Below are 14551 nucleotides of genomic sequence, written 5' to 3'. Positions count from 1 at the left end.
ATGAATGCAGTGACTTTCCCCACAAAATCAAGACAGTCTAATCATCTCTACAGATCATTTTTCTTTTACACTTCCTTGGGTAGCAGCAAATTAAGTGTCCAAAAAAAAAAAAAACAACCCCAGTGCCCATCTAAAGAGGGAAGGAAAATTGCAGTGTGCCATCTTAACTTTGGGTTGAAAACACATCTTCTCCAGGGCCTCACACACTCACAGGGGGCAGAAAAGGCTGTGAGGGGTCTTCACCCAAAGGGCGTTTCAGGCCAAATGCAGGTTTTACCCCCTCACAAACCATTCATCACAGCAACTAGCAATTAGAACTGATAGTCCAAGTCTTGTAGGTTTCAAATGACATGCATGTGATGCATAAGATTACACTCTTGAGTACTCCATGAACAATCTAACTGTGTGCGTATATTAGTATAACCCAATGAGTTTATCTGCACAGAAGTATTTCTCATGTTCTGGTTTCATAATCGGGTGGTGTTATACCTCTACATGTTCGTAATTGGCCTTGTGGTTCCAACACCATCCCCTTTATTGAACGGGCATAGAGTTGGAGGCAGAAAGGCTAGGTTCAAAGAAAGCGGATAACCACCGTAGCAATACCAATTACTCCAGAGTGAGTTTAAGGTTCTTGAAGCCAGCTCAAAAAAAAAAGAAAGCCTAAGCATATGGAGCTTGCTTCATAGAACACCCCTCAAGTAACGTTTTCCATTTAATTAGGGTAACAGGATCACCTTTGCACATTAGAAATCTGAGACAAAGAACTGTTCATTTGAGTATTTTATTAATAAACAGAAGACCAAATAATCAGCTTAGCGCTTTCCTCCAACGCGAGGAGCATTGATTTTCATTGGCTTGGCGATCTTCTGCTTGGGTGCAGCCTTGGTGGGGGCCTAGGAAGAGGAAAGGGACAAAGACACAGACAATTGGAATTAAAAATCAGACAAAGAAAAATCAAATTGCCCACACACTAAAACATAAATTCTATATTTCTTGTTGCATCTCTGATCAAACTAAGCACCCATGGCATTATGGGTACGAAGTGTAGACATCATAGAGCTTTTCTCTATGCCCCTTATGACACAGTATCGACCAAGAGACGTCGGACTGCAACGCCTCAAGGGGCAATTTGATCAATCAAAAAGGCATTCAATCACTTGAGCATGCATGCATGCGTATCAGTGGCCCTCACCATCAGTTAAGACAGTGATTAAAGTTTTGCTTTATGGCAGGCCACTCTGACAATGCCGGTAGAAACAAAAGCTGTACAAACACCACAACCCCAAAGATCGAGATGCTCACACTGCCAACATTGCAACATGAATACAAAACTGAACACCACAGCCATGTGCTCAAGACATTCCTCTCATCCAAACACATCACCATCTAGTGCATTTGCTTTAGAGCGGCCTCTTTATTTGAATGCTCTGATGACTGTCTTCATAACTAACAGTGAACTAACAACTAATAGTACCACTCTGGAGTGCGTTTCCCAAAACCATTGTTGCTAACCTGTTAGCTTAGTTGGTTGGCAATGGGAAACTTAGGTAGCATGAACTTAGGTAGCATGATTAAAAGCGAGCGCCAAGATTAAGACAATCATGTTTAGTCATCTGCCACTAGAATGTACATGGTACCAAATTCAAATTGCAATTGAACTCCAGTACAAGTAAAAACAATTAAACACAGATGCATATAAATCCACAGTTATAATCTACCTTTGCACTTGCAGTTGAAGGCTTCTTTGTTGCCTGCTTGGCCTTCTTGGCCTCCTTGGCAGCTCTGTGAGACAAAACCAAGACATTAAAACACCAGATACGGAATTTCTGACAGATTTAGAACAAGTTTACTAGATTTATACACAGGGTTAACACACCTAGTCAAATTACAGCATTTCAACACTTCCTGGCTCCACAGAAAGAAATCCCTCGAGGAATAAATGAATGAGTGCGCAAATGCTTTGCCAAAGTTTTGCACCGCCGCTTTGGAGCATTAAAATGTACTTATCATTTTGTTTTCTGTAACCATCTGTTGTCTTTCCTTGTCAAAACAAATGTATATCAATATACTAAAATGTGTTGCCCATCCCAATAAAGCCACAAGTGAGAGTAGACTACAGCCCATCACAAAAACTGATGAGGTTCACATGCCACTGTATAGGCATAAAGCTGCTAGTGGAGGTTAAACAGTAGGAAAAACATTATTCAAACCTCAGCCTATCTGGATGCTAGAGGTCAGGAACCTGATGTAAAAACCTGTCTTGGTCTCAAATAGGGTGCCAGGAAGTTGGTGTGGGCAGGAGGGGTGCCAGAGTACATTGTACACTCTTAAACTGAACAGTGCCATCCCCCTACAGTTGGATACTTGCCGCCGCCCCCCCCCCCCCCCAAAATACTTAAATTGTAGATTTCTTGTTGCGTCTCTGATCAAACTAAGCACCCATGGCATTATGGGTACGAAGTGTAGACATCATAGAGCTTTTCTCTATGCCCCTTATGACACAGTATCGACCAAGTGACGTCGGACTGCAACGCCTCAAGGGGCAATTCGACCATTCAATCACTTGTATACATCTCTACATGCTCAGAGGGCCTCGGCACACAATTGAGTTGAGAGCCGTCAGTTGGTTTCACTCAGTTAGGAACCTTCCGGAGCAAAAAAGACTATTTGAATCCGGTCATGGACTTCAGTCCCATGTGAGCGCTCACCTAATTGCCTGTTCCCTCTGGGCCTTGCGAACTTCAGGCTTCTGATTCCTCTTGGCCAGGATTTCAGCCAGGGAGGCACCGGTGATGGCCCTCTGGAACTTCACTGCCCGACGGGTGCGCTTCTTCGCCACATCTTCCTATAAAAACACACGACAAGAGCAGTTTTTTACTTGTAAACAGCACAGCCACACCCACTTTGAGCACAGTTGGCTAGATCATGGGTTCCCAAAGTGGGGGTCGCGGGACGCCGAGGGGTGGGTCGCGAAATGATTTCCATAAATCAAATAAATTTGGGAAAAATAAAAGAGCTGTCACTTGACCGCACTTTAAAGACAGATTTTAATTCCAAGACGCTTGCCGAGTTCTGGATTTCAGTCGAGAGGGAATATCCACAGCTATTCAAGGCCGCGATGGACGTACTGACGCCGTTTGGCTCCACATACCTGTGCGAAGAGACTTTCTCTGCACTGACATATTTAAAAACAAATACAGATCGCGTCTAAATGTGAAGGATGATCTGTGGCCGTCTCCACAATTAAACCAAGAATGGACTTGCTGTGTTCCACGCATAGCGCGCATCCATCTCATTAGATGAGATTAACGCTGAAACATAGTTGCCAAAATGTAAATTTGCGCAGCAACAATGTACATATGTTTACAACAGTTTGTGGATATTACCCTGACAGATATTCTTCTGTTAAAATGGAAATTAAAGTAATGTTTCAAAGTTCAGTTTGCACAACAGCAATAATGTGCACTCATGTTACATGGATATTATTTTTTGACTAAGGTATTCTGCTTTTATCATATAGTAAATTTCTATATGTAAAATCATAACAGGCTGCTGTTCTTTTGTGATGTCGTCAAGCCCGTGTTTGGATAAGCCTAGTGCGTATGGCCGGTGCACACATTTTATTTTATTTTTTGAGTCACATCCAGGGATAGTGGGGGAGCCAGTCTCTGGCACGGTTATTTTAGGGGTCGCGGGTTGAAAAGTTTGGGAACCCCTGGGCTAGATCATCCTTAACCGCCAGTTTAGAAGGCCAATTAGTCATCTCAACGCGCCAGTTTAGTATGTCTGTGTGGCTGACAACAGTTGTGCTGTTTACAAAAGCAATAGCTTCATGCATGAGAACCCTGATAAAGGTTTAACATCCATTGATAGCTCATCTTCAACAATATTACCATTTTATAATCAACCTACTTTGATAGAAAAAAATTGATTCTCACTTATGTAAAGGGTCATCGCACACTCAAAAACTTCAACGCACAACATTTTATCTGACCAAAGTCTCAGTTCTCACATACACCTTTATCAGAGTCATAACAACAAACAGTCAAACAAAATCAAATTCACTACCTATTAAAAACGTTAGATGATTTCTTGTTGCGTCTATGGATCAAACTAGGCACCCATGGCATTACAGGTGCCAAGTGTAGACATCATAGACCTTTTCTATATGCCCCTTATGACACAGTATCGACCAAAAGACGTCGGACTGCAACGCCTCAAGGGGCAATTTAATCAATTGAAAAAGATACATACATGTACACACACACATGTATTTAGGATGACCTAACAAAATGTGCCCATTAAACATGGTGTAGTGTGTAGGAAGTGGCTGTGACTCTTAATGTAAACATTCAGTGGTGACCCATTTTCAACATTTACATATTACAATCAGACTAAGGATAATGACTAAAACAGAAGCCGTAAAGAAACACCAAAACATTGGTCAAATACAATAACTTTGTGCATCGGAAGTTTGAGTGTGCGGCAACACTTCTCTTTGGTTTAAGCCTTTGATTCGTTTTTCCACTCCTCAACCAGGTGTGTATTTCTCAATGTTTTGGACAGAGATTTACAATGTGACAAAAGGCATTTAAGAAGCAAAAACACAGAACTTACAGACTGGCCTTTCTTGTGCTTACGCCTGTACAGAACAGTCCAGTTTATCTGCCTGGGGTTCCTCTTGGCCAGGAAAGCAGATTCACACTTTGCATTCAGGAACTGGAAAACCTGACAATATAAACAGACAATGTCAACAAACATACCTGATACAATGGACTCCGCTATCCAACAGTTCTCCCCCAAACATAGCCTACTGCCTTGTAGAACATTAATTGAATGAACCTGAGAATTCCAATTAAGCTACAGTAGTACATTACGCCGATAGCAGAGCTAGCCTGTTTTCCAGCAAACCGAGACCTATACGCACAAATACATAAATCACTAGATATGTAGTCTTAGCAGAAAATAGTTGCTCCTGCACGACAAATGCCATTCATTTCTGAGGATTTTGTTCAATTCAATGACTAGAGAGAACGCCAAATGGCAGCTGCCGGATGAATTTAGCCAATAGAAGCTACCTTTAGCCAATAGCCAACATAGTTATCTTGAGTAAAGTTAAAGTGAGACCAGAGACATTACACACCAACAGAGCATGTATTACCACAATTATGAATCAGTCCCGTAGATATTATTAATTAACACTTTCATTTAGTAACGTTGCAATGCTGTAGTTAGCTTACCTTCCCGTCAATCCTGGCATACCGTCGGCCATGACCGGGGTAGATCTTGTAACCACTGAAGCTGCAGAGCTCGACCCTGTATTGAAAAAATATTTGATACTTAATAAGATATTCAATGAACAAAACAGTCAGATGGCCATTAATTGATGTGAAACGAACTGTAAGACATACGATGTTGATGGATACGGAGCTATGTACTCACTTCATGGCGGCGACTCGGGGAGAGAAAGAAAGAAAGCATTATGGGTAGTCGCGTTATATCCACGTCTGAACTGTGAACTCGTGCGTCATTTTGTAGTTCTGCAGAAAGGGTGTCTGTGGCTTGTGTTTTTCTCGTCGCTAGTTTGACGCAGCCAGACTCAAGCGGGAAGTATGGCTAACGTTACAACGGAGAAACCGCTTTCACCCCTTTCTTACATGCAGTCAAGAAAAATGGATGGTAATATTTAATACATATATCATATATATAGTTTCGTGGCATGTGTGCATTACAATGGGCCTGAAGCTACACATAATGTTGAGAGAACCTGTCATGTTAACGTGCATTTGGTAGCCTAGGAAGGCATAACGACCTGATAGCAACTAAGTTAGCTGGCACGGATCTTCCTGATGTTTTGTGTGCAATACTGGAATACCTGACATTCAAATGCCTCCACAGCTCTAGAGAGATTATTGTTTTCTCTACGCCTCTGAATGCTTCGTTAGGTTAGGTCTGTGTCAATGCTATTGAGACAGAGTAACTTGTCGTTCATTTCCATGTCAGTTACGTGGGTGAACAATCAAACCTGTCAATTAACGTTACAGATGTCTCCCGCGAACTAGGACTCACCTTGTCGCTCACCTTTTACCCGCATGTTGTGTTCGGTTAGGTAGCCTACGAAATGTCTTTGATTCAAATATTTTAATTTACCTTAAGCTAATGAGGATTTATGCCATCCTTCACACTATCTGCTTGAATGGATTTAGAGAAATGATAGGGGTAGATTCTCAACCAGGGTAAGCTGTTTCACTATCAAATGAGTTGAAATGTCATTGATTATTTAATCTAGCTTACCTACATCTGTTGAAGGATAAAAAAAATAAAAATCATGGCAAGTAATTCTTAGATAGCCTATGTACCCTGTACTTTCAATGTTATAGGTGTGTTGGAATCGACATCTGAAAAAAATAGGTCTTCACCATCAGGCTATGGTTAAATATGTGTACACAATATCTGTAGTATTTATTAATGTTACTTGGGTCAAAATAATGTAGATAAGACTGGTTAAATAACCATATATACTGTACTTGTTATAGCAGAAAATAAGTTGTAGAAGATCTAAAAATCTATCTGTCGGATGAGACTTTAAACCGAGGTCACCTTCATATGGTTCAGAAAAGATCCCTTGGCACTTATCACAAAATGAGTAGGGTGTTCCCCAGTGTCCTGGCTAAATTCCCAACCTGACTCATTCTGGCCCCTATCCTCCAGTATAAATGGCTCATTCATGAATTCCTTCACTCACTCTACACATGAAGCTGATGTGTGGGTGCTACACACTGTTTCACTGTAAAACGCTTTTGGTGCCTTAAAAAGCATTAGGCCTATAAATGCAATGTGTTGTTGTTTGAATGTAAACCTTAGTGGTAAAGCTTTAAAATTACAGTTATTATGGTGTTGATATAGACTGTGTATATATCTATAGGCTATTACTTAGTTTGATGCATATCTGAAGTATTTCCTCTGCGTCAACCAGCTCAGCTACATTTCTTAACTTATGTTTGACAGAAATTTGGCCGAGGACTATATTAAAGTTTTTTTTGCAGAATGGAATGAAATGGCAGAGAACACTATTGTGTTTTTCCTTTGCAATAACTTCTATCGTAGGCTGCTGTCATAGCTGTTTATGGTTTGCTAGAATTTATAACATTTTATTATTACATTTATGGATTTAGCTTAAGAGCTCAAGCACCCTGTCTGCAGGATTTAGCTTGAGAGAGCGCCCCATCCGCACAATGTAGCTTGAGAGAGTGCCCTATCTGCACAATTTAGCATGAGAGAGTGACCTGTGCACACAATTTAGTTTGAGAGACCATCTACAGTAGCACACCATGCTGTCTCAGCCATGATGAATACTGAATAATGAAATTACTTGCCTGTGTCAAATCATGGCAATAACTATAATGGTCATATATTGTCTCTTATATTGACAATTACACACAGTTTAGGCTGTTTCGATGATTGATCTTTGTCCTAAGGCTGTCCCTTATTGAAGGTATGCTGTATAACTAGCAAGAGGTGATGGTGGTGTTTCATCAGTAATTGACATCTCTTAAAAGTAATCTAATTTTTCACGTCTGTCCTTGATTCCTCGTTGCATTCCCTCCTCATTTCCCTCTGGTTTTAATTAGAGGGAGGGACTAGGATGTATTTTTATTTTTGTTACTTCTATCAAGTCTCTGAGTAACCAGAATGGCGGTGCTTAAAACTATTGTAGTAATTCCTAACACCCTCAGTAACAAAGTAATTACTTTATGCTATCTATCATTCATTCTCTTTGTTGTGACATCTTACAACCAGTGAGCTGACTGGTTGCCTTGGCAATGGTAAACTTCAGTTGCTTATCAGCTATTCAGCTAGGGGTGGAGCTATGGGAGGACCTGGGTGGCACATCCAGACAGCTGGGCTATTAGCTCAAAGAATAATAATATATAGTATTTGTAAATGTACTGTGTGTGTATATAATATATATATATAATTGTTATTATTATTTTTATTCATGCTCTGTTCGTTGACTGTAGCCTGTTGTCATTTTTGCCGCCAATAGTTATATTCAGAGTTCTGTGCTGCTATAGCAACTAAACAGGTTCAGTTGACCCACTTAACAATAGATAAAAATATAACTCTTATAGAGGATGAAAAAGGTTTGCACTAGGCCTTCACTAATTGAATTAACACCTGCCTGCCCTGCAGATATATTCCATGTGAACTGCCTGTTAAGGGCCATCATTACAGTAGGCCAATGTTCCAATTTAATGCAATCCTAATTCAATACATTTAATTTCCTAATGCCCTCATCACTGCGTTGCGGCTATGTCTGAAGATTCAAACTAAAATCTGTATTCTACGAGATCGCTTCACCAGTGGCATGACCTTTTGTCCAAATAGACAAATAAAAAAAAAATCTTTTTTTTCTCCTTCCTCTAGGTCTGGTGGTAGACCTTTCAGATCAAGGTCTTAACAAACTGGACTCAACATTGTTTTCCTGTGCGGACACTCACACACTTATCTTGGACAATAATAATATCATTAAGTTGGAAAACCTCGACCAAGGCACAGAAATTAAGCAGGTACACAGGACTACTGTATGTTCCATGTTGCACAATTGTCTAATATTGCACAATGAGGTCTGTCACAGTAAACAGAATAATTTTAATATATTGATGGTTAATGTAAACTGGACCGGCACAGACTTGGTATGTGAGACAAATATCACTCAAAAAATGTGAAATGTGCTGTGGAAATATCTATGGAATGAAACTTTTGACATTGAGCTCTATTTTCAAGTTGTCAGTTGCCAGTAACCGGCTGGTACGGATGATGGGGGTGTCGAAGCTCAGAGAGCTGAGGTTGCTGAATCTGCCCAACAATAGCATCGGCTACATCGAAGGCCTGAAGGACTTGGTTCACCTGGAGTGGCTTAACCTGGCTGGCAACAATCTCAAGGTAACTGGAATAGCATTTTCTCAGATACCCATGATGTTTTTTGACAGGTTGGTGTCTAAAGTTGTTTTCCCAAGCTACTAACCACCGTCTTATAAATGCTTGCATGTGTAAGCTGAATTTTATCGTTTGATTAGTCTACTTCGTCTCTCGTAGGTGATGGACGAGCTGAACAACTGTGTGGGACTGCAGTATCTGGACCTCTCCGACAACAACGTCTCTGTAATTGGTGACCTCACCAAGCTCACTAATTTAAAAGTATTTACTAAGCTTGATCTTCCTCCTATTCAGAATCATTTTAGAGAAAATACACAGTTTACATTGAATTGCACAGATACATAACATCCTAAATTCTATTAATTTTGACTTGTACGTATGTGTGTGTGTTATATATTAAAGGTGCTCTAAGCGATGTCACACGTTTTTTAGGCTAAAACCTTTTTTGTCACGTACAGCAAACATCACCTCACCAGTCGCTAGCTGCCTGTGCCCTGAATACACTGTAAAAAACACGGTCTCTGTGGACAGCCCAGGCTCCAAAAACAGCAACAAAACAACCTGGGCCAACCTGGGCCATAAAAACATAACAAACTGTTCCAGCAAATGCGAGAAATGCACGTTTAGGAGAGTTTCAATTGCACAGGAGGGTGGGGAAGGGAGTAGCGAGCTTGCTCTCTGTTTTGTTTGAACATCAACAGAAGTGACGTTACCCAGCATCACTTAGAGCGATGTTAATTGCTGCTGTAACATAATTTCCCTTTGGGGATAAATATGGTAATATCTATATTTATTATTTTTTGTTGTTGTTGGATTATCGCGTTGGCATGAGAATGTGAGATAAACATTTAGAGAAATTATTGTATGTTTTTCCCCAGGCACTGCATCTCAATGGCAACACAATCACTACCCTGCGCTCTGTTCCTGCCTTCTTGCCCCCCAAACTCACCGTCTTATCTTTGGCGGAAAATGAGATAAAAGACCTGAATGAGGTAATGGTTTGAATGCCTCAGTTCATCTGCTTTCCTTTGTTACTTTGTTCTTATTACTCTTTTTATTTGATCTTGCTGTTCTATTTCCAGTTTCACTCAGCCAATTTCTTTTCCGATTATTCTTCTCTATCAGGTCTCGTACCTGGGCTCCCTCCACAGCCTGGAGCAGCTGTCCATCGTTGGTAATCCGTGTGTCATGGCCAGCTCGACTCTAGCAGGCTCTGACTATCGGCCCTATGTGGTGAGCTGGTGCCTGAAGCTGAAAGTGCTCGATGGATATGCAGTGTCTCAGAAGGAAGAGTAAGTTCATTAATAGCTAAATAAGATTGGATTTTTTTTTACAAAAAAAGTTAGGAAACTTAAACAAAAAAATCTAAATGTCATCCTAAACAGAGATAAGATTCAGACACGGGACATTTCTGTAAAAAGGCCCCTGGTCTAACCTAGTCAGCTACAGTACCAACCTAAAGACATGCTGACACCTTGGCTATGTCTCAAACCACATACTTCCGTCAGTCCACTGGTAGTGTGCACTGCTGATCGCTTACTTGCGTTGTGCCCTCTTTTTGATGGTTAGTATTGTCCCAATATCTGCACTATATACTTAAACTAAGTATTTGAAGTATGCAAGTAGGCAGTTTGAGACTCAGCCCTTGATGGCATCAGCAGCGTCACAGGTGGAAAGTTTATTAGCAAGTTAACTGATATCTTTTGGGTGATGTGATGTGCTGCTGCTGTACAAATGTTTCTCACATTTCCGTGAGGTGGTCCATCGCTACAGAACTACATTGCGTGTAGAAGCATTGGGAGCTATTGGGAAGAACAGGTGTGTTAATTTGTCTTTCATATGACCACGTACCATCAAAATGAATTAGATTAGAAGATGATACTCCAAAACTAGCTAGCTGTAAAACACCTTTAAAACGTGTCTAATTGTTGTTTGCTGTTGCTTTAGACTTCAAACCTGTTTAATTAAACTTCTGTGTTCTGACACAGACTCAAGGCAGAGTGGATGTACAGCCAGGGCAAAGGTCACAGCTATCGTCCGGGGCAACATGACCAGCTCGTCCAGTACCTGGCCTCTGTCTGCCCCCTGACGGTGACCACTGCACTGCAGTCTGCAGAGGATGCCAAGCTGGAGAGGATTCTCAACAAACAGAGGTATCCTACATACATACGTCTCTTGTGTAAATAGTTGAAATGTTCTTCATTATAACTTGCTCCAATTTTTGTTGTCATGTCAAAAGTCATGTTGTCTTTGAAGTCTTTGTAGTTGTATTGACTGATACATGAATCATCATTGCTGATTGAATTGTTCCCTGGGTCTCTCAGGCAACACCAGAGGCAGCTGTTGAAGTCAGATCACAGAAGTAGCTCGAGCCGAGCTCACCCTGTCCCCTTTAATCTGGACCAGCAGACACATGAATCATCTGAGAGGATTTCTGCACAGCCTCCCTCGCTTATCTACAGGGCAGGTGTGTGGATAAATGTGTAACGGACGCACTGTATATTTACAGGGAGGCTACACTGGGTCCGCAGCTAAAGTGTTCTGTTCACGTTGCGTCTGCTGCAATTGGGTTCTGCTGTTATCAATGGAACTGGCTACACCAGACGCGTAGTGCGCGTACGTTTCAAAAAATTAGACCAGTCTTCTAAAACTATATTTAAGCTTCGCGAACGGAGCAATTCAGTTGCGGACCTGTTGTAGCCCAGAGTTTGTGATTATGTCTTTTGTGGTGTGGGGAATTGTAATCAAAATGTGTGCATCTATTCCTTCTGTGGTCAGAACCGGTCGTCCAGGTAAACTCATGGGTGGGTACGGACCCTTCAGAAGCTCCAATCTTCTACCATGGCGTTTCCCCATCACGTGGCGATGACTCCACTTCCTTGCGATTGGAGGATGTGCAGACCGATGAGGAGAAGCTCCACGGCAGCCAGCTCTCTTCCGAGTCCTTCTTCCTGCCCGTGACGTCCACTGCACACCCACCCATGTGCTCCGTCGACGATGGCCGAGAGACGGAACCTTTCACCATCCTCTCCAAAGCGCCGTCGCAGTCCCATGTCCCAGCCCAACCTGCAAGGGACGTCAAGGCAACGAGAGTCGGACAAAAGACGCCCACGTATAGCCTGGTTGTATCTTCACCCATGGTGCCACATGAAAACTGCAGCCTGTCTGTAACGCCCGGAGAGAAGCATTCAGAACTGGAAGGGAACGTGGTGTGTTCACAGGCCAATAACAGGAACTGTGTGAAGGTGAACGGAGAACAGTGTCGTTTGGCAGAGTCCGCCCCGGCGGAGAATGGCGAAGGAAAGTCGTGCTCACTAGATGCGGCCGCGGTGCGGATACAGGCATGGTGGCGTGGCCACTGGACACGGCTCTGCCATCCGCAGGCCAAAGAGGTGCGGTCAGAAATCCGCTTACGCCGCATGCAGGAACACATCCTGTACTTGACAGCGGAGCTCGAGAGGTGACTGTTTTTTGGTTTTTTTCCCCCCCAGAAATTATAGCTTTATTTGTGTGTGTGGGATTGTGTGTGTGTGCTCATGTATGTGTGTTTTTTTTATTTTATTTCAGAAATTATAGCTTTATTTGTGTGTGTGTGAATGTGTTTGTGTGTGTGTGCTCATGCATGTGTGTTTTTTCCCCCCAGAAAATATAGCTTTATTTGTGTGTGTGTGAGAGTGTGTTTGTGTGTGTGTGCTCATGCATGTGTGTGTTTTTTTTAATTTATTTTTTTAGAAATTATAGCTTTATGTGTGTGTGTGTTTGTGTGTGTGCTCATGCATGTGTGTGTTTTTTTTTAGAAATTATAGCTTTATGTGTGTGTGTGTGAGTGTGTTTGTGTCTGTGTGAGTGTGTTTGTGTGTGTGTGCTCATGCATGTGTGTGTGTGAGAGCGTGTTTGTGTGTGTGTGTGTGTGCTCATGCATGTGTGTGTGTGAGAGTGTGTTTGTGTGTGTGTGCTCATGCATGTGTGTTTTCTGCTTTAGAGTTCACCAGCAACAGGAAGAAGAGAGGTTACAGAGGTTAGTTCAGGAGGAAGCCGTGAAGTGTCTTTGGAAGCAGGTTAGTGATGACTCCTACTGAACACATCTCTCTCTCTCTCTCTCTCTTTCTTTCTCTCTCTCTCTCTCTCTCTCTCTCTCTCTCTCTCTCTCTCTCTCTCTCTCTCTCTCTGTCTTCATATATAACTGTGAAAACATGGGAGAGCCCTTTTGTAATTACTTAAGCACATAATGTAATCTGAAAACTGCTGCCCTGATTAAAAAAACAATGCAACTGATATCAGCTGGTATTCTGTCTATAATGGAGTGGAATGGAAATTTCAAAGTGACCCCAAACATTTGAACGGCAGTGTATATACATATATAAACAGTATATATAAAGCTGTCCATCCATCTGCAATTCATACCTTTCAATCCCTTTGTCCCTCCAGCTTCAGTCAGTGGTCACATGGCAGAACGCAGTAATGGAACAGCTGAAGTGTGGCTCTGCCCTGTCCGGCTCCAGGCCCTGTGCACCATTTTCCCAGTCTGAGAACCAGGCCCCAACACAGCCTGAATTACACTCTTATGTTGACCACCAGGGGGCCCCACAGGACAGCATCAATAGCAAAGTGACTGTTAACTCTCCAGACCTTGTGTCACCAGTTGAGGCAGCAGCAGCAGCACGGTCAAACTCTGTGGAAAGCAGTCAAGGAAATATTGAAGAGCAACATTTTAGTCTTGAGCAGAAAGAACAAGAGTAAGAGGAAACAGTTGAAGAAAGAAACATGAACATGGTGCAGTTGAGGTGGAAGGAAAGCTAATCTCAAGGTTAATCTTTTCTATTGACTTTCCATCCTGTCAGTACATGACTGGCCCACAAGTGTTGCTCGTCTGTGCTTGTTAGCTGCTAACACTGATGACCAGAGAAGGGAGTGAGCTGGTACTGAACATGTTTACCTATTGTGTGTGCTCAAAATGTCACGTGCGTGGCACAGGCTGTGTCTCAAAGTAATGCCAAGTCAAGTAATATATTAAAGAACTACTGAAAGCTGAAACACTGTAGTGGTCTAATACTACCATTACCACTATGATATAAGTTGTGCTGTGTCCAAAGCCATGCCAGGAAGTATGTTGGACATCACAGAAGAATTGGACAAAGTGCAAGTGTCTGAAATGTATTTAACATGCTCTGGGAACCATTGTATGTTTTGCATGCAGGAGAAATAGAATAATTCAGCTGTATCTGACATGTATTGAAGGATGAACTGTATGGATTGTAAATACAAAATGATTGTTTATGCGATTTTGCCTGAATGATTCCTTTATGTTAAATGTATAATAGTTTTCTAAAGTTTTCTCTCACCCTCCCTTTCTCTCTGTTTGTGTCCTTATAGCCAGTGTGTAATTTGTTAAAAAAGGAGATATGATTTGATGATTGAAACTATACACATTGATGTTGTTGAAAGTAATGTACATCTCCTGAGCATTTTTAACTAGTCATTTAAGTGCATATTTAACATGCAGACAATGGCCTATGTTATGAATAACATGTATTCATTTTGTTACATTTTGTGTGATTAATACTTCAAATATAAAATATTTTTGTGTTATTTACCTGTCTTGGTAAAT

At 41.6% G+C, this 14551-nt stretch overlaps 2 protein-coding genes and 3 non-coding genes across 5 annotated transcripts; 1 reads left to right on the top strand and 4 right to left on the bottom strand.

Annotated features, from left to right (window-relative positions):
• Positions 1–765: 765 nt before the first annotated feature.
• On the bottom strand, positions 766–5515 carry rpl24 (ribosomal protein L24). Its single transcript, XM_042080582.1, has 6 exons — positions 5446–5515; positions 5244–5319; positions 4621–4731; positions 2712–2848; positions 1722–1785; positions 766–896 (listed from the first exon to the last, which is right to left on the bottom strand). Exons 1-6 carry the CDS (start codon positions 5448–5450, stop codon positions 816–818), a joined length of 474 nt encoding a protein of 157 aa, XP_041936516.1. The 5' UTR covers positions 5451–5515; the 3' UTR covers positions 766–815.
• Positions 996–1132, bottom strand: LOC121699108. Its single transcript, XR_006026958.1, has one exon. It is a non-coding gene; the product is annotated as a small nucleolar RNA SNORA17 (small nucleolar RNA).
• On the bottom strand, positions 2417–2550 carry LOC121699109. Its single transcript, XR_006026959.1, has one exon. It is a non-coding gene; the product is annotated as a small nucleolar RNA SNORA17 (small nucleolar RNA).
• On the bottom strand, positions 4097–4232 carry LOC121699106. The gene has a single exon (XR_006026957.1). It is a non-coding gene; the product is annotated as a small nucleolar RNA SNORA17 (small nucleolar RNA).
• A 43-nt stretch (positions 5516–5558) lies between the features above and the next one.
• On the top strand, positions 5559–14536 carry cep97 (centrosomal protein 97). The gene is made up of 12 exons (XM_042080581.1): positions 5559–5682; positions 8431–8573; positions 8791–8949; positions 9103–9204; positions 9822–9935; positions 10069–10235; positions 10717–10761; positions 10932–11096; positions 11268–11410; positions 11722–12403; positions 12926–13001; positions 13372–14536. Exons 1-12 carry the CDS (start codon positions 5616–5618, stop codon positions 13681–13683), a joined length of 2175 nt encoding a protein of 724 aa, XP_041936515.1. The 5' UTR covers positions 5559–5615; the 3' UTR covers positions 13684–14536.
• Positions 14537–14551: the final 15 nt, after the last annotated feature.

The sequence above is a fragment of the Alosa sapidissima genome, chromosome 23 (assembly GCF_018492685.1).
Source record: "Alosa sapidissima isolate fAloSap1 chromosome 23, fAloSap1.pri, whole genome shotgun sequence".
NCBI classification, from domain to species: Eukaryota; Metazoa; Chordata; class Actinopteri; order Clupeiformes; family Clupeidae; genus Alosa; species Alosa sapidissima.
The sequence above is the reverse complement of the archived record's forward strand: the minus strand, read 5'-3'. Positions and strand labels throughout refer to the sequence as shown.